The sequence below is a fragment of the Solanum dulcamara genome, chromosome 3, assembly GCF_947179165.1.
Source record: "Solanum dulcamara chromosome 3, daSolDulc1.2, whole genome shotgun sequence".
NCBI lineage: Eukaryota > Viridiplantae > Streptophyta > Magnoliopsida > Solanales > Solanaceae > Solanum > Solanum dulcamara.
Genome location: NC_077239.1, coordinates 72,032,224 through 72,051,720, shown reverse-complemented (window position 1 = coordinate 72,051,720; position 19,497 = coordinate 72,032,224). Strand labels below are relative to the sequence as shown.

General features: G+C 33.7%; 3 protein-coding genes across 8 annotated transcripts; 2 read left to right on the top strand and 1 right to left on the bottom strand.

Annotated features, from left to right (window-relative positions):
* LOC129881750 (uncharacterized) lies at positions 1-4,205 on the top strand. Of its 2 annotated transcripts, none has more exons than XM_055955861.1 (7): positions 1-160; positions 272-328; positions 1,597-1,896; positions 2,107-2,391; positions 2,478-2,558; positions 2,633-2,704; positions 3,734-4,205. In XM_055955861.1, exons 1-7 carry the CDS (start codon positions 50-52, stop codon positions 3,920-3,922), a joined length of 1,095 nt encoding a protein of 364 aa, XP_055811836.1. In that variant the 5' UTR covers positions 1-49; the 3' UTR covers positions 3,923-4,205. The 2 variants fall into 2 exon arrangements, with proteins under 2 accessions (XP_055811836.1, XP_055811835.1); XM_055955860.1 differs by having other exon boundaries at positions 2,104-2,391.
* Positions 4,206-7,388: 3,183 nt separating this feature from the next.
* On the top strand, positions 7,389-11,065 carry LOC129882829 (chloroplast stem-loop binding protein of 41 kDa a, chloroplastic). Its single transcript, XM_055957297.1, has 6 exons — positions 7,389-7,865; positions 8,970-9,091; positions 9,838-9,940; positions 10,012-10,150; positions 10,321-10,598; positions 10,712-11,065. The coding sequence occupies exons 1-6, from the start codon at positions 7,470-7,472 to the stop codon at positions 10,892-10,894; spliced, it is 1,221 nt and encodes a 406-aa protein (XP_055813272.1). The 5' UTR covers positions 7,389-7,469; the 3' UTR covers positions 10,895-11,065.
* Positions 11,066-11,289: 224 nt separating this feature from the next.
* LOC129882828 (RAN GTPase-activating protein 1-like) lies at positions 11,290-17,304 on the bottom strand. 5 transcript variants are annotated; one of them, XM_055957296.1, is made up of 3 exons: positions 17,117-17,304; positions 15,340-15,381; positions 11,290-13,103 (listed from the first exon to the last, which is right to left on the bottom strand). In XM_055957296.1, the coding sequence occupies exon 3, from the start codon at positions 13,091-13,093 to the stop codon at positions 11,489-11,491; it is 1,605 nt and encodes a 534-aa protein (XP_055813271.1). In that variant the 5' UTR covers positions 13,094-13,103; positions 15,340-15,381; positions 17,117-17,304; the 3' UTR covers positions 11,290-11,488. The 5 variants fall into 5 exon arrangements, with proteins under 5 accessions (XP_055813271.1, XP_055813268.1, XP_055813270.1 ...); XM_055957293.1 differs by lacking the exon at positions 15,340-15,381 and adding an exon at positions 15,001-15,185; XM_055957295.1 differs by lacking the exon at positions 15,340-15,381 and adding an exon at positions 15,025-15,185.
* Positions 17,305-19,497: the final 2,193 nt, after the last annotated feature.

Sequence of the window (19,497 nt, the reverse complement as noted above, 5' to 3'; positions counted from 1 at the left end):
AGAGCTTTTGCCAGTGTTCTGTGTAAATAAAGGCGAAGACGAAGCAGATATGAGTGAGAAACTTTCTCGTTTGAGATCAAAAATGGTAAGTAGGTTGTCAATCGCCGCAAAGGAAAGATGGAGGAAGAGAAAAGCCACCATGGAAGTATCCCAGGTTGAGGTATGTAATTTGTGCCCTTGTTTTAAGGCAAGAATTTTCCTAAACCAACTCTCCAATCTCTTTACTATCTTTTACTATCTTTCCATTTTCCTAACCTTTTTTCTGTTTTAGTGCATTTTAAAGGAAGACCAGAATATTCAAATGGCATCTTTAGCATCCCAAAATGAGGTATGATCATCAGTAAAATGAACTGCATTTGTTTTGATTTTTCTGACCAAGTTGAGCATTACAGATTGTTGATAATGCCGATATACACTCTTCTGTGCGTGGTTATGGAAAAAAGCTGAGTTTTTTTCTCGGTGAAGATGGTGTGAAAGTAGACAATATGTCTAGCAGAATCAAGATTTTCACTAAGAGTATTCAAAATATAGTGAAGTAAACAATACAAAGAAGACAAAAGAGGTTCAATATCTAGTATATATACATAAAAAAATAAAAAACAATTGACAGTGTGTATAGAGTGTAATTTTTTGACCAAATAACTTCCGGTACCTATCTCTTTGCTAGTTGTCTGTAATCAGGGGTCGGAGCTACCCTTGCCCGAAGGGTGTCAAGCGACACCCATTTCGTCGGTAAATTACATTATATATAGACATCAAAATTTGGTTTAATAAATATACAGACACCTCTCAACACAAGTTGAAGGTTTAGTGTCGTGGTAAAGGGGTTGCGAAAATTGTTTGAGGTCGTGTGTTCTAATTTTGACACCCTTTAATGAAAATCCTGGCTACACTACTGCTTGTAATGCCTCATTTTCATTCATAATTGTGGTCCAGTCCTCCCTCCCTTCCAAGGATCAACAGGTTGACTTGAATCCTCAAACTTCTGGTTGATGTTGGAGGTTGTTAGCTACATTTTCACTCATCCCAATTTCTGTGTTTGGTTACTTGGATCTTGCTTTGTTCAGTTAAGCATCATGATTATCTTATGCTAATTTTTGTGCTAAGAATAGCTTTTCTAATTTGTCTGTTTTTTGCTTTTTACTTGTAGTCTTGATAGAAACAGTAGCTCAAGACTTATGTTGATGATTTACAATTGGTAATAATGTGGCAAAAACTGTTATTGTCCTGGTTATACTTTTTTTTGGATGTTATTCGTTGACAATTTCACAAATCTCAATGAGGATTGCACTTCTATTATTGTTTGAATTTGTAGACTATTTTGCATTCATCTTTATTTTCTGAATGACCAAGTTTTCCTTCTTCCTTGATGTGCTTGCTAATATGGCGACATATTTTGATATATTCGATGTGCATATAGTTGTTATTAATTGGCTTTGCACGTTAAACCTATTCCTAAATGCTACTTCTCAAAGGCTTGGCAAAGGTTTATTTATTTGCTTATTCATTTTCTATTGTGGACAAGCTGTACTATAGAAATACATTATACTTCCTGGACCTTTCAAGACCGATTGAATGTCTCGCTCATGATCACAGGTGGCTGAGGGTCTAAGTCCCTCTGCATTGACAACTGATAATGAGCAAAATAAGGGTTCTCAATCTGCAGCCTTTATCTCAAAGAGGAAAGTATCAAAGGTCAATAACATGTTTGTTAGGCGATCCAATAGACTTAGAAGTTCCCAGTTGTTTGGGAAAAGGCAAGGGAAGGAAGCTGTTCAGCATATTGATCTTACCGAATGTGATAGAGGCAAGGAGCAGCATGTTGAGCCAATCAGCCTTAAACCAATCAGGGGTGCGAGTAGCTCGGAAATAGAAGTTGACTATCCGGTCCACACTGTAAGGATGTCTCTTGTTTTTGACGTTTTACTTATTATATGTTGCTAAGCCTGACACTTTTCTTAAAGGCTCCTTCTCTAAGCCCTCGCAAAGTTTTTTTTTCTTTTTCTCTTATTAATTTCCCTCAATGTATAAGCTGAACTATAGATGTACATGATACTTCCTGGACCTTGAGTTGACTGAATTCAATGTCTCGTTCATTATCAGCAGGCTGATGGTCCAAAAAACTCTGCATTGACTAACGCACAAAGTAAACTTTCTCAAGCATTTTCCTCAAAGAGGAAAGCATTAAAGGCCAATAACATGATTGTTAGACAACCTGATCAGCTTAAAAGTTTAGGGTCATTTGGGGAAAGACAGGGGAGGGAGGGTGTTCATCACGTTGATTCTGCTGACTGTGATAGAGACACGGAGCTGCATGTAGAGCCAATTTGTCCTGAACCAATCAGGAACATGAGTAGTTCAGAAATGATAGTTGACCATTTGGTCCAGACTGTAAGTGCCTCTTGTGTTGTCATTTTACTTGCTTTTCTTCTTTAATCTTGCTGCGCCTGAAATCTGTAGCTTTAATTACTTAACAGAGAGGCATAAGGCCCTTTGCAAGTGAAACTACGGCAACAAACCTCAACTACAAAATTCTGTATACTGACTCAGTGAAAAAGGTTAGTACATTTGTCTCGATTCTTTGCATGGTAAATTTTAAGATCTGATCAGGATGATATTTATCACTATCTAGATTGAGGCCTTGACAGAGAAAAACTATCAACAAGCCCAGGAATTATACTACATGCTTGGAAAAGTCAAGATAGTAAGTGATATTCCTTATACTGGATGTATTCTGATTTATTATTTTGTTGATGCTACTTCTTTTTCCCAGTATGAAATCACCATCTGCTCACTAATGTCAGTAGCTATTCTTGGTGAGGTATATTACTTGTATTGTGTGAAAGACGAATTTGAATATATCCAATTTTTGGAGGAACTCACAGAATAAACATTTATCAAGAGCAGAACTGATAAGAGGCATCATAGCTCCATTTTGATCTTTGAACATTTATTAACATGCTTTCTCAAGCTTGGTCTCATCGCCAACTTTGCTTGTGTTCTCTATTTCTCTACTGAACTATCGTGGTCCTCAGATAGTGGCTAATGTTTTGAAGAAACTGTATGATCTTTCAAACCCTTTGTTAGCTTGTTTTTACAAAATATGAAGTTTGGTTCTTCTACTGTACCAAAGATCAGCCTTATAGACTGGTGATGAGCAGGATGCCATTACTCTATGGGATTTGTGATGTGACTCTTCATTTTCCTTTCGTGGCATGATATATGACTTGACGATTATTGCAGATTTTACTTTTAAATTTATGAAAATTGGAACCATTGACAATTGACTTAGATTTATCCACCTAAATATTCAAATCATATTATTCGTAGTTTTTACAACTCTTTGTTACATTTTAGACTTCTTGGATCTTGATGAATCAGTAGTCTTGGTTTCTAGTAAGTCTAGTAGAAGAGGTCCCTCAGGGTGTGAGATCAAAGGTTTAACATGTATCATTGAGAGTCGTCACATGTCTCCTACCAAGGTCAGGCTGTTATAGCATTAGTCTATTCCAATGGACTGACATCATCTCAATTTCTTGGATAAATACTCAAAACTCCCGAGACATATGAGTGTAAAACCATAAGGCCTAGTTTCACACACACTTATATTAGTATATGAAGTTTGTTTCAAAATTCTCACTGTTCTACAAAGATTCCTTGACATTCCCCACGGTTAATTGTTAAGCGTTTTTTCCTTTGGCAAGATTTAACGACTAATAATCTTGTTTTTCAGTATGAGAATATGATTGCCAAGGATATGGTTGCTTTTTCAAATGGGTGGAGACCAACTGGTGGTGCAACGAACTTATGTCATGGAACAGTCCAACATCATCCAGATGCTCCTACTCTAAATTCTGCCTGCCCACCTAAACCATCTCCGGTAAAGAGAAAGTACAGCGTTAAGAGGATGAAGAAAAACTAGTAGGAAGTGTTTGTTATGACTGCCTTCAACTGACCCCAAAAACAGGTGTAGGCTACATATCTTTTGTTATGTGGTTTTCGTAGAATGTTATGTTTGGTGAAACTCTCTTGTTTTGCCCATGTTTTGTCCTGAGTTTACCTGCAATCTTGGATGAATGTAAATATGCACTTTAACTTGGCAGATGTCTGCTTTGTCCTCCTCCCCGGAAATGTTATTACTAAGTACTATTTACTTGTGACACTGGAACCAGGCATGTATTCTTCAGATGAAATTAAGTGATCTTTTCTACAAAATGATGAAGCCTGCTAGATTAATGCCCCTTCTACTTTAGTGGCAGAGCTAGAGTATATTTTATGGGTTCGAATGAATCCTATAGCTTTGATGCAGATTTTGTATTTATCTTCAGAAATTCATAAGTTTTAAATCCTAATTTATAGAATAGTAAAATGACATTTTATCCTTAGACTCATCTAGCACCAATTTCATAATTTTACTCTCCCCTCCCGACCAATCTCCCAATTTATATATAATATAAAAGAGAAACATAGATAAGGTGATTTGACATTTTTATGACTTTCATTCTTATTTTTATCTTTCTTTAAAAAATTTTAATTTTAAAAATTCACAGTTCATTAATTAAGTGACTTAAAAGATCCTCACACAACAAATGTATCAGTCCACCTAGCTTGACCTTAATGCTAATTTAATTAATATTATCACTACTTATCACGATTGTTATGTATTTTCTTAAGCTCACGTAGTGTATCAATCAATGCCATTGATATGCTATATTGGCCTCTTCTTTATTTGTCTTTTTCCATCATATTTATTTTAATATTTTATCTGCATAACTTATTATTTAATTTCTTCTTTTAATAATATTTATAACTCTCATAATTTTCAATTTTTCATGTTCATAACTCTTAAATATTAAATATGAAAGTTAAGGTACCTTATGGTATTCCTTCATCTTTTTCTATATAAATTTATATTTTTTGCTTATGAGATTCTATCCAAAGTTATCCTTCATTTCACTATAGTATTATAACCATGCTTTTGTTTGACTTGAAAAAAAAGAAGAAAGCTCTTGAATAATGTTTGGCTTGGGTAGTAGATATCAACAAGAGCTTAGATAATTATGTATTGATTTCGTTTTTCCTTTTATTTTTTAATGATTAAAATTGTAATGATATGCATATTATATTACTTCTTCCTTTGTTTTTTCATTTTTATTGATTAATTTTTATATGAAGAAAGCTCTTGAAAAGTGATAGATTTGTGAAGTGAATGTCGATAAGAGTAATGTCTTTATGCTTTTGTTTGACTTGAAAAAGAAGAAGAAAGATCTTGAATAGTGATAGGCTTATGAAGTTGATAAACAATTATGCATTGATATTTTTCTTCTATTTTTTAATGATTAAAGTCGCAATGATATGTGTATTGTATTCTTTCTTTCTTTTTTTCATCTCTATGATGCCTCTTAGGCTTAATTCTCATATGAACTTCTAATTATTGTAATTAAATTTATAATTTCTTTTAGTTCAAATTAGTAAATAAGTTAGAGATACCACCTTCCTCACAAATTTATCTTAATTATTGTTGAAATTCGGCAACAAATACTAATCAAGTTAAAAATTTATAAATATTTTCTTTTGATTCAAATTCGTAATTGGCCTAGTGTTTTGAAATTAATAGCAATTAACTAGATGACTTTCTAAGAGTAAGAACGTTACTTATATATTTTTTTCACATTATAAAAACATTATTCCCTATTTAATTGTAATCATTACTTATTATATTAAAAGTATATTAATTGTAATTAACAAACATAAAATAACTTATCTATTCTTAACTTTGAAAAATAGTGTATTTATGTTTATTTTAAAATTATTATAAATTATAAAAATTAACACATGTAATTTTCTTATGTTTTTTTCTCTATGGAATCAAAGTATATGTCTGCCCATTTATAAAAAAGCGTGATTATTTTATTTTATATTCTTTTTAGGTAAGAACAAACTTACGAAGAATATTTAAAACTTTCAACGTAGATTCACATATATATTAGATAATGACATTATTATTATTATACATAATACCTCTTCTATTTAAGTAGTATTTAAAAAATTATTTGTATTTTTCATGATCGCACGAAGCACAGATAAGTTCACTAGTTTAATAGAAAAAAGACTATCTGAATTCAACAAAAATAAAAGAATTAACTTTCATAAACATTGCTATAAATTACTTATAATTTTTTAAATTAAATTTATTTATAAATATTTAAGTGGTTAGTGTAAAAGTTATCTAGCTTTTTGGAAAGTCATCTGATAATTGAAATTGGTGTAATTACTAGAGTAGTAATTACTAGCCCAGTAATTATACAATCTAGTAATTACGATGACTTGTTTGTTTGTCACAGTATAATTTCAGTGTAATTACAAAGTTATATTAAATTTTAAAAATAAAAGTTAATTTTCTAAATTTAAAATTTATATTAGACAAATAAAGATGTTTATAAATGATATTAAATTAAATATTAATTAATAAACATATGTTCTGAACTAATATTAAAAAATAATTTATTTATATTTTTTAAATTAGTATATTTTAAATAATTTAATCAAATAAACTAAAGGTATAAGATTTTTATGAACATCATGAAATGTATGTTTGACAGAAATGTTAATATCATAAATATAATGTCATAAAATTATTAAACATTTGATAAAAAAATAATCTATCAAGTTTAACTAAAAAATAATATTTTGCAATGTGAAATATGAAGTCAATAATACTAAAACAAATGAAATTAAAAATATGACATAAATCCTAAATTCAAAACAAAAAATTTAGCATAATGTACTTATATCAAATTTTAACACAACGTACATAAATATGATTTTAAAAATTAGAATACAAACAAAATTATTTTTAAAAAGAAATAGAATAATAAATAAATAAATAATATAAAAAATTGCATGAAATGAAAAAATAAAGGTTGAGAATGAGAATAAAATGAAATATAAATTAAAAAAATAAAAAATATATATTTAGAAAATATTAGAATAATAAAAATATATTTTTTAAAAAATAGTAGAAATAAAAAATAAATTAAAATAAAAAATATTAATATAAATAAAAGAAGAATTTTAAGGAGCTTTATATAATTACACCAATTTCCTTCAATTACATTCAATTTATCTCTTACCAAGTAATTTACTTGATCTACCAAATATATCAAAGAGTGTAATTACACTGAATTTTAATTAAATTATGGCTTTCCAAACATGCTCTTAATGTCTCAAATACACAATTTCGAAGTTACACACTATGACTATAACAAGTATTTACCATTCTACCAACTTCCTCATCTATTTTTTTTTAATTCTATTTTGAGTGAGAAATAAAAAAGAAAAATAATAATTTTCCCTTCCTTTTCTTCTTTGTCATAGTGCAACAAAACATAGCGCCCAAATCAACTGATCACTTATCTCCATAGCATCAATAAATAGCTGGCTCTCGTAAAATCAACCTCATTCCTTCAATGGCTACTCTTGCTTCTTCATCCTCTCTCCTCCATTATTCTTCATCTTTCAACTCTTCTTCAACTCCAGCAATTTCCCCTGTTTCCCGAATTTCTCTTAAATTCCTTTCTTCTTCTTCGCTCTCTTCATCTCTCTCAATTTCTCCATCTTTCCTTGCATTTTCTGTAAATTCAAGGCGATTTTCTCCTAATTCCTACTCCACTACTGTCGTTCAGGCTAGTAGTGCAGTTGAGAAGAAGAAGGTGCTTATTGTTAATACGAATAGCGGTGGTCATGCAGTTATTGGGTTCTATTTTGCTAAAGAGCTTTTGGGTTCTGGCCATGATGTTACTGTTCTTACGGTTGGAGAAGAGAGCTCTGATAAGATGAAGAAAACCCCTTTTAACAGATTCTCAGTTAAGATTATTATTCATTCTATTATTACTATCATTTTGAATTTCGATGAATGAGGTGCTTTTTATTTTGACAGTCTAAAATGTTGTTCACACCGTCTGACTTGACAGAAATTTTAAGGGAAAAAGGATTACTTTTGAAATTTGCGGCGTAAATTTACTTGGAACGATCATTTGTGTTACTGTAAGTGGGCGTTTGACCTTGTGTAATTATAAAATTTGAAAAAAATATTTTTTGTTTTTAAAATAAAAAATAATTTTTGAAAATTTCGGAGTTGGACTCCAGGAAAAAGCGAAAAAAATTTATGGTCAAATACCTCAAATCATTTTGAAATATGACATTCTTTTTGCAACGTATTATAAATTTGAGGAGAGAGTAATTCAATGGCACACATAATAATACTACTACTACTATATTACTCCCTCACAATTTATTGTAATGCTTTTGGTAGATGGCGTTAGTACCTTTTAAACTTGTTGTTTTTTAAGTATGACATTTTATGACTATAAAAGCATGTTATTAAAAAAGAAAAGAAAAATTAAATTTGGTAAGTTCTCAAATATAAAAAAAAATGTTATTCTTTTGAAATATAAGTACCAAAAAGGAAAAGATGCAATATAGAATGGGAGTACATTGGAGCTAGTAGAAGGATGTATTGGACAAATGGTTGAAAGGTCAGTTTGATTAAGAAAATATCAAAGGGGTAGCCCGGTGCACTAAAGCTCCCGCTATGCGCGGGGTCCGGGGAAGGGCCTGACTACAAGGGTCTATTGTACGCAGCCTTGCCTTGCATTTCTGCCAGAGGCTGTTTCCAAAGCTTGAACCCGTGACCTCCTGGTCACATGGCAGCAACTTTACCAGTTACTCCAAGGCTCCCCTTCTAAGAAAATATCAAATCAAAAATTAAAAACTTGAATAGATTAATGTATTTGAATTCTTGAAAATTGTATTGAAATGGAATGTTATAGATCATTTTGAACATCCTGAAGTAGGAACTATCATATAAATAGGGACAGAGGAACTAATTTTGATGTCAAACGTTGATTCGACGATTTCTGTGATTTAAAATCTGGCGTAATGTTTGCATTTTATTGGCTAATTTTCAGGAAATTACCGGTGCTGGTGGTCGAACAGTATGGGGTAATCCAGCAGATGTTGGGAAGATTTTGGAGGGTGAAGTATTTGATGCTGTTCTGGACAACAATGGTAAAGACTTGGATTCTGTAAGGTTAGTTTTTTTCCCTTGCTCTAACAGTTGATCATAGTTTTAGTCAAGTAAGTTTTTCTTAACGTTTCGAGTAGTGGATGATGCTTTTGGATTCAAACGCGCAGATTAGACGCTGTTGATCACAGTCTTTTCTTGTTTTTATAGTGATACAATAAGAGGATTGGTACAGTTTAAGTACTACAAATATAGGATGATGACTGACTTAGTTAGGTGGAGGTATTTACATACATATTTAGGTTAATAATGCTTTCTTTTCTTGAAGAATGATTGCAGTTTCACAATTAGACAAGTTGCAAAAGGAATTAGATCCCTTCAACAGATGCTGCCTCATCTTTGGGCTGCAGTATTTGCAATTGCTAGTCAATTTGAGAGTATGATTCAACAACATACCCACTGTAATCTCATAAGTGAGTTTTGAGGAGAGTAGAGTGTACACAAACCTTACCCCTGCCTCGTGGAGGTAGAGAGGTTGTTTCCAAAAGACCCTCGGCTCAAGTGCAACAAATCAAAGTAATGGAAAAGAAAATACGACAGTAAAGAAAACATGACAACTAATAAGGAACCTTTTCTTGATATTGGTTTAACTGGAGAACTCCCAAACCAATGAGCTTAGCACTTTTCGTGCTCTGCATGAGACCCATTAGTTTACCCACTTTGATTATATAATGGGGATTAAAGATTCAGATATAGCTATGCAAAGACTCATAGTTAATCACAGTTTTCTAATATCATCATTGCTTCTTCAGTCCTGTAGCTGACTGGGCCAAGAATTCAGGTGTCAAGCAATTTTTGTTTATCAGCAGCGCTGGAATCTACAAGCCGACTGATGAGCCTCCTCATGTTGAAGGGGTAGGATTAATGTTTTGCTTCCACCTTTATAACAAGAATTTGCTTTGTCAAGCAAACTTTTGATCTTACAGGATGCTGTGAAAGCTGATGCTGGCCACGTGGGAGTCGAGAAATACATATCTGAGATATTTGGTAGTTGGGCAAGTTTCCGACCCCAATACATGATCGGTTCTGGCAATAACAAGGATTGTGAGGAATGGTTCTTTGATCGTAAGTAAACAAGCTTGCATATATAGGCACTGCTTAGTTTTTGTGTAAGGAATAATGTATAGCATGACATGTGAAGGTTCTCTCTGGTTCAAATAGCATATTCTTTATTTCAGTCAGTTTTTGAGTTCTATTAAAAGGACGGTGTCTCTTCTTTTTATGGTATTATACAGGTATTGTTCGTGGACGACCAGTTCTAATCCCTGGCTCTGGAATGCAGCTAACCAACATATCACATGTTAGGGACTTATCATCCATGCTTACTCTGGCTGTCCAGAATCCAGCTGCTGCTAGCGGTCACATCTTCAACTGTGTTAGTGATCGTGCTGTGACATTGGATGGAATGGCAAGATTATGCGCTAAAGCTGCAGGATGCTCTGTTGAGATTGTGCACTATGACCCCAAGGCAGTGGGAGTTGATGCAAAAAAAGCTTTTCCTTTCCGCAACATGGTATGTATCCATATTTTCATAATTTATTTTATTGATAGATGTATCCATGTTCTGGACCTTTTGTTCTCTCTAACGGAATCAGTTGTTTATTTCCCCGGTGTGTTTCTTTGCAGCACTTCTATGCTGAACCTAGAGCTGCCAAGGAGATTCTGGGATGGAGTGCTACAACTAACCTACCGGAGGATTTGAAGGAGCAATTTGAGGAGTACGTGAAGATTGGCAGAGACAAGAAAGAAATGAAGTTTGAACTAGACGATAAGATACTAGAATCTCTAAAAGTACCGGTTGCTGCTTGATTAGCCTCATCCCACATTTTTTTTTTACATTCTTCAACTTTTCAAATTTGTGCTATTTATAGAGAGGACTATGTGCATGTCCATCCATCTTCCCTACAAATCTTCTAAATGTTGTAAGAAATTGATCAAGTTCAATGACTGAGGTATATGATCTAATTTGTTTTGTTCTGACCTCATTGACGCAATAATGGCCTTGAATCTAGACATATCTGCTGACTATCACGTTTAAAAATGATTTGATTACTCATCCATAATCCATGAGATCATTGCTGCAGCTGCATGAGAAAGGGGGCAAGCTCAATGCATGAACTTTATTTGGTATGTTTTAAGATGTGCTGGTGAAAATATTCTCCAAGAACTCAAAACATTGTGTACTAATACTGTAACACATGAAGTCGATAAAATCATAACTATTAAAAAACAATTCTCAGCCTCCATACATGCAGGTTGGACCGAAGAGAGTTTGGACCTGACACTTCTGGCAGAAAATGAGATTGAAATCTAACCTACATAATGATAAGAGTTGAAAGCTAGACTAGCTTATGAAGTACAATCCGGCAATTGACATCCTAGCAGACAGGAATTTAGACTAGCTTATTCTTCCTGCTTGATATCAAGATCCTTAAGCCTCGTCTCCAAATTGTTCTCATTATCTGCTCCTTCATCAGCCTCTTCATCATAATCTTCTCCTTCAGGATCATTGTCATCCAACGGCCCAAGCACATGAAGTGAATTCTTAAAAATATCTTTAACTTCATCAATTCCTTCATCAGAAATGAAGTTGCCATTGATGTTCAGCAACTTAAACCCAGGTTTGCTCACTACAGCTTGTGCCAAGCACCTGGCACCAGCTCTTCTTATTGCATTGGTACTCATATCCACTTCAGTTAATTGACCATGACCATCCTCCAATGCCTTTGCAATTAAGATAGCACCCTCATCTTTCAATTCATTCTCTCCTAACTTCAATGTGGTAAGAAATTGTTTTGCAGCAATACAGGCCACCAGAGCAGGAGCAGCTTTAGCTGTAATGTCATTTCCATCCATCTCCAAAACCTCAAGGGATGGAGCAGATCCTTTGAGGACATTAGCAAGAGCTATGGACCCCTCATCCTCCAAATTCAGATAACTCAAGTAAATTTCAGTTAAGCCCGAAAAGATTGATAGTACTTTGCTCAAGGCAATTCCAGCTTCCACACCAAACATGTTGTCACGCAAATCAAGCTTCTTTAAATTCCTACATTCTCCAAGTGCTCGTGAAAGAGCAATCCCACCTTCAGATCCTACCCTTGTAGATGAGCACCGGAAATCCTCCAATGCAGGAGAATGCTTCGCAAGTTCAGAAATAGCTAGTGCACCCTCATCCCCTGTCATGTTATTGTGAAAATGTAGGATACGGAGTTTATCAGTTGAAGGAAGTAGCTCGCAAACTGCTAGTGCTGCTTCTTCTGAAATGCCATCATTCATCAAATAGAGCTCTTCCAAGTTCTTTTGTGACTTTAAAAGTGCCCCAAATGCCCTTACGCCCTTTTCACCTAAAGCATTGTTAGAAAGATCGAGGTACCTCAGGTAACAGGCATCCAAAGCAGAAGAAAAGATTTCCATGACTTCCAGGGCTTCTTCCTCTTGTCTACCTGCTACAAAGTCTGAAAGGTCAACTTCTGTCAATTGATTTTTAAGAGAGGACAAAATAGGCCCTGCAATTTTAGCAGCATCCACGCCAAAGCTTCTATTGCTGAAACATATCCTTTTATAATTATTCCCTGGTTCACTTAATGGTTTCAATAACTCAGATGCCTCTTCTGCACTTATGAAATCCCGTCTACCTTTGGATATATCAAAAACAATAGTTTCATCAGATGCTTTAACCTTCTCAGGTGCAATACCTTCTGCAGATTCCTTTGTCCGAGGGCCCCTTTTAATAACTTCTAACATGAGCTTACTAGATTCCTTAGCATAAAGTTGCACAGCAGAACTTCCATCTCCATCTGGCTCCTTGTCAAAATGTTGATTGGCAGAATCAAAAGCCAGAGCTTCTATTTGTTTGGCATCCTCCTCAGCTTCTTCTTTACCCAAAAGACCATATTTCCTGGATAAGACGGATGGAGTAATAAGATTCTTGGTCATTCTCTCCATGAGCATTAGCCTGGTACTTAGACTTGGGGGCCACAGCTTCATAGAGAATCCTGCAGAATCCATCTTCAATAGCCTGGAAAAGAAGCTGCAATCAGAAGATCATTTCATACAACAAAGGAAGCATAAGGAGATGATCAACCACATATTCTGTTTAAAATTTTGCAAATTATTCAAGGATGCACTCTAACAAACTTTAGAGTTTTTGCAATGTTAATACAAAACCTTGGAAATAACGGCTGCTAAGTACAAGGAAAACAATAACAAATGTGGTTGGAAACCGCTAAGTTGCTCGGACTCTTCACTTTCGGCACCGCATCTGTGTCGACACGATGTGGGCGTGGGATCCGTAATGGATTTGGTTAACCGATTTTAGGTACTTTGACCAAAATGGACAGAGAAATTCGAGACTGATACCTATGATTTTTGTAATTAAAACAAAAGTTGAGATGAAATTGAAGAAAATGGAATAGCTTGTATATAGAAATTTATATGTCAGACTCTTTCATGATATTTCTTTCTGGGATCCTCCTCTTGATTAATATATTCTCCTGGGAATACCTTGTAGGTTCACATAATGTCTCATAATTTAGACATATAACTCTATTTTTAGATATTTGAATATTTTTAGTTGAATCCACGCACCGATATCCGTACTTAGATCCAGTGTTATCAAAGGCACACTTAAAGCGCACTTCAGCCTTGAAGCGAGGCTCAAATCGTGTTGAGCGCTTCGCCTCACTTAATGTGCGCTACAGTGTCGTCATCAAGGTTCAAGCCCCACATCATGCAAAGCGAAGCCCTGGTATTTAAGTGGAGAAGGGTAGAGGGGCGGGCCCATTATCCACCGAGTTTAGAAAGCTATGGTTGGTCCAAAGGGCGGGCCATAGACGGGTTTCTCGGTTATAAAAAAAAAGGTTCTAAGACATACTTTTCCTTACCAATGAACCTCTCTAAAGAAATGACACTAAACAATTGATATTTCACTTTATCGTAATTATTTTTAATTTCTTTGTTCATATATTTTTCATTCACGCTTATAAATTATTAGTCTTGGACTAAACATATATAATTGTATTTTTTTCTTCCTTTGCGCCTTTTTTCATTAAAGCCCCAACGAAGCTTAGAGCTTTTTTGTGTTTTTTGCTTTTGATAACACTGCTTGGATCCATACCCCCAAATCTTAAATTTTTGATCATGAAGGGTCCGACCTCTAAATCCACACCCATATTATCGTACACCCACACCCTAGTTCGATCAACTTAAGGTACATGTATATGTTTTCAGCATGTCAGTGATTGAGCTCGAAAGATATGCACTACAACAATTGTCCGTGTGCTTTTATTTAATTTCAGTAAGTGAGCATTTTATGAACAAAAGAAGCACAAAATCATGTGCAACTATGATCCACTAAGACTATGGTGTTTGCCAAGAAAGGGAAAAAAAAGTGCTAGAAAGTTAACTTTCTTGCATTTATGAAAGTTGTCTGAAAAATGGTTAAAAACTTTCTTACTAGAAAAACCTTCCTGAACTTGAAGGAAAATGGTTCCTTTTAACAGGCACGTGCAAGAAAATGATTATCCAATAAAAAAAATTAACATCTGAATAAGTGCAGAAGATTATGCCAAAGCAAATGTTGATCAGAATAAGATCAAATCAAAGATGGCATTGCTACAATGACAAGTAATTCTATGTCAACCCTCTTGAATAAATGTTTACACACTGATAAGATTTACCTAACCATGAACCACAAAGCATTATCAGCAACATGATTTGCTTTTTTCCACACAGCACTGTTCCATACTTTGGCTTTCAACTAAAAAGGAAGATTTCTTCCATAGTCTATCATTTGAATAATGTATCTTACAAGTATATATCCTCAGGATATCGAACATGAGTTGTCCCACAGCAAGCAAGAAGGAACACATAATTCTGAGTTCTGACATTTAACATCAGTTGATAAAAATTCTTACCAATTTCTTGTCTTTTCCAAGTACCTTCAAAACTTTTCACCTGAGGTGCTGCAATCTTGTTCACTTTTCTAATAGGTATATTTATAAATGGATACGCATCAGGAGTATGCTGGCACATACAATAAGTACAAATGGCATCTTGTTTCCGGTGATTTCCAGCAGAATTATGTTATTATCTCACTGCACTAGCAGAACAAGTATTTGACCAATAAATGCAAGACTTCTAAATTGATATTAGTCATATGGCAACAGTAAGGTTCATGCATATTGACGTTCAGTTCATGGTCATAATTAGCAAAACGGAACCACTAGAGTTACAATTACATATAAGTGTCCCACCTTGGTGCAATAAGGTAATATCTTTCAAAAGCAACATCTCCCCTGTTCATCAGATACAACGTATTTTACAAAATGATAAATAATACATTTGATCCACAAAAGGAAGTTGACTTCAGACTTTTAACATTTATATATCTCGTCAGTTGAGCAAATCTAAACACTTGTCATTAGAAGGCTAAGAGCTCTATCTATTAAAATATTTTTGTTTCTCCTTTGTAGAGGGCCAAAAGGCTCGAAAAAGGTGGTGAACAAATTTATTGCAATTTTGTTGACATCTCATCTTCACATAAAAAGGAAATGCATTTATGATAAGCTACTATCCATGATTCAAGAGGACTACTCCTTTACTTCGCAAAGTTATTTCTAAAGCTTGTGAGAAAAATATCACGCAAAAGCTCACTATGCTCGAGGCACCCAAGGTGTGGTCTAGTGGTCAATGAAGGAGGTTGAGAATCATGAGGTCTCAAGTTCAATTTCCACCTTAAGCAAAAACACTAGGTGATTTCTAATAATCAGTACAAAGCCTTAGTGGACAAGAACACCTAGTAATTGTGCTAGTGAGAGGTTGACGGTACCACATGGAACTAGTCAAGGTTCGTGCAAGCTGACACGGACACCACAGTAATCAAAAAATAAAACTCAATATGCTCGCAGCATATATCATAGTTTTTTGAGTTTATATCATTTGCTTTTCCCCCTTGAACCAAACAATAACTCAAATAGAATTCCAAGGGAAAATAAGAAATAGATTTCTTCAAGTTATGCATTGATTGATAGGATATATTCCAGATAGCCAGAGTACTAAAGACGAGTGTCCATCTTTTGATTCTCCCTTACCACTTCCTCTTCAAGTCGAGGATTGATCACGGAATCAATAGAAATTTGTAAAGGAGGAGGTGCTCGATATTTTGTCATTTTTGCACCAGCCATCAAAAACTAAGTATGGCCTCCTTCAAATCTCTGGGACTTTTCAAGTTTTCTACAGAGTACTAGAGAACAATGGAAAGATAATGCTTCTTTTGAGCCACTGATGGTCTTAAGGAATAAGTGTAACCAGCAGAGCAGTGACTTGGAGTTTATAAATCCCATTAGATCACAATCCCCTTCAAGTACAAATAAAATCCACCCAAACACACATATTGGCAAGGCAATCAGTAAAAATAATGCATTTTTGTTAAATATCTGTACATAGATATAAGGGCAGCCCGGTGCACTAAAGCTCCCGCTATGCGCGGGGTCCGGGGAAGGGCCTGACCACAAGGGTCTATTGTACGCAGCCTTGCCTTGCATTTCTGCCAGAGGCTGTTTCCAAGGCTTGAACCCGTGACCTCCTGGTCACATGGCAGCAACTTTACCAGTTACTCCAAGGCTCACGTTCGTACATAGATATACTGAACAAGAATTAAAATGGCCTAAATAGAGCAGAACAGCTACAAATGATTCACATTGTCGACATCTGACTATTTTAAGATTTAAGGCGTATCTGATTTATACACAAAATAAACTCCATCCAAATAATTACTTATCTCTATATTTACAAAAAATTAAACTACATTTTGATTCAAATACGCAAAAGTGGTGGAAAAAAAATGCAACCATAATTGAACGAATAGGCAAATGAAGCAATACAAAATTAAACCTAAAATATTTATTCCACAATCAAAACAGTTTAAATTAGAAAATGGTGGACATCCCTATCAGATCGAGAGGAACCAAATAGAACTCTAAACATGGATGAATGTAGAAAGAGAGGAGATATTTAGTAAAAGGAACTTACTGGTTTGAAGAAACCCTAGAAGTGGCGAAGAAGGACAAGAGAGAGATCCCAGAAAAAAACCTAGAAAAAGAGAGAGAGAAAGAGCGAAGTAGAGTTGGAGTAAAGATAAAGGGATAATTAAAACTAATTCAAATCTAAGTTATGTGCAATCATGATAGTCGTGTGCTGGTGGCGTGCACAACAAATTTTTGAGGAATTGGATTTGGAGGGAAAAGCCCTTTTTTAGGCCACCATATTACTGACATAAATTGTTTTTATATAAAATAAAAAAAAAATACTCTTTTCATTCACCTTATTTGAAATTTACGAAGTTGGACTTAAATATGAAATAAAAAAATATGTCTTATTTGGAATCTTAATTTTCAAGATTAGGTTAGAAAAACAAATTTTGGAGCATTTTTAATGAAAAAATTACCTAAATACATATTTTATTTTACCATAATCTCTAAAAAAAATTATTATTAAAAAAAAAATCCTCTCTCAGATACATCACTCCCCTCTCACTGATACATTCATATCCCTCTCTAATATATCTTTATCACGGATACATCCATTTTCTATATATCTGAATGTTTTATCCCCCTACTAATACATCTCTATTATTTTTCTGATACATTTCTCCTCTCTCTTGTAATTCATAAATTTTAAGGGATTTTTATAATTTGGAAAAGAGTAGGAAAATAATGTAATTGATTATTAACGCTATGAGATTTATGTAAATTATACATTTTTATTGGCATAATACATAGATGTGATATTTAACTTGGCTTCAGCTGATATCTATGCTCTCAAATTTTGATGTGCACGAGTAAACACTTAGATTTTTATCGAGTTAAACAAGTAGACACACGCGTCCTACTTGACTTTCTATGTGGGAATTCGCATCCTACGCGATATCGTATGTGACTTCCAATGTGTGTATTATGCCATGTAAAACGTTTGTGTATTTGTTCAACTTTATTAAAGTTTAAGTGTCTACTTATACACACCTAAGGTTTATGGACATAGATGTCTTACAGAGCATACTATGTATTATGCCTTTTTAAAAAAATTGTATTTCAGCTAGGGGTGTGCATAAATCGTTTTAACCGGTGAACTGAAAATAATACTCTTGGTTATCGACATTGGGTTAACAATTTTTAAATGATTTGGTAAAAAAAATTATTAGGTTATCGGTTCGATTTTTTGACATATGATTTTTGTTAATGGTGAAACCAATAACCCAATAAGATTATATTAAAATTATTGTTTTACACCTTATTATATAACAATGACTTTAACATTTTATCAATTCTATTTTCTAAATTTTAGTATACTTTCGGTTGTAGGCAACACAAACTATCATCACTCCCTTTCTATTGCGACACTTTCTCTGTTCTCGACATAAACTAGTATTACCTTTTCTCTCCTCAATTTTAAATTTGATTGTCGTAAAGATGGACTATTAATACTATTTCCTTAATTTACTACATGGGTCTTTAGTAGGAATTAGAACAATTATGTCTTAAACAACAGTAATTAATATAGAAATTTGTGTTGGATTTCTATTCTTGTTACTATTTCTATTTTTATGAAAATCGTGTATATATGATCATATAAGCATCTTCTTATTGGTTAAACCAAAAATTAAATCGTTAATAGAAAAAAAATGATAATAAATATTTTATTGATTTGGCTACTGATTTAGCGTTTTCATGAATCAAAAATCGATGAACCGACCGATGTGCGCCCCTAATTTAAACTTTGAGTTGGATCTGAAAATTTTAGAGTTAATGTCAAAAATACACCTAAGCTATCTTTTATCTTTTAAATTTCATATATAAACTATTGGGAGTGTGATAAAAACACATAAATTATCACTCGTTAGTTTGAAAAACACACAACAATACTGTCTGGACAAAATATATGCATACACACACACTTAGACGCGTCTGGTCTTGAATTTTCGTCCACTTGGCTTTCTTTCTTTTTTGCTGACATATTTTTTTTATTAGTTTTATATTTTTCGTTTGATTTTTAAAATAGACTCTCCCCTTTTCTTCATCATTTTTCTTCATTTCTTCACCTCTATTGCATATATTTTGTAGATATTTTTTTCATCCTCCTCCTCTTTCTTTTTCTTCTTCAAACATCCTTCTCCATTTTATTCTTTATTTTCTTTTTGTATAGGCTTATTTAATTTGTTTCTTCATTTTAATTTTTAATATTTTGTTACGGTGGAATTATTTTTCACGTGGCAATTCATGTGATAATTAGTTTTTTTTTTAAAAAGAGAGTTTAATACTCATACCATCACATACTATTTGAGGTGTATTTCTCAAACTTATCAATGATAGTTTAAGTGTGTTTCTCACACTCGCAGTAATTTAGGTGTAAAACGC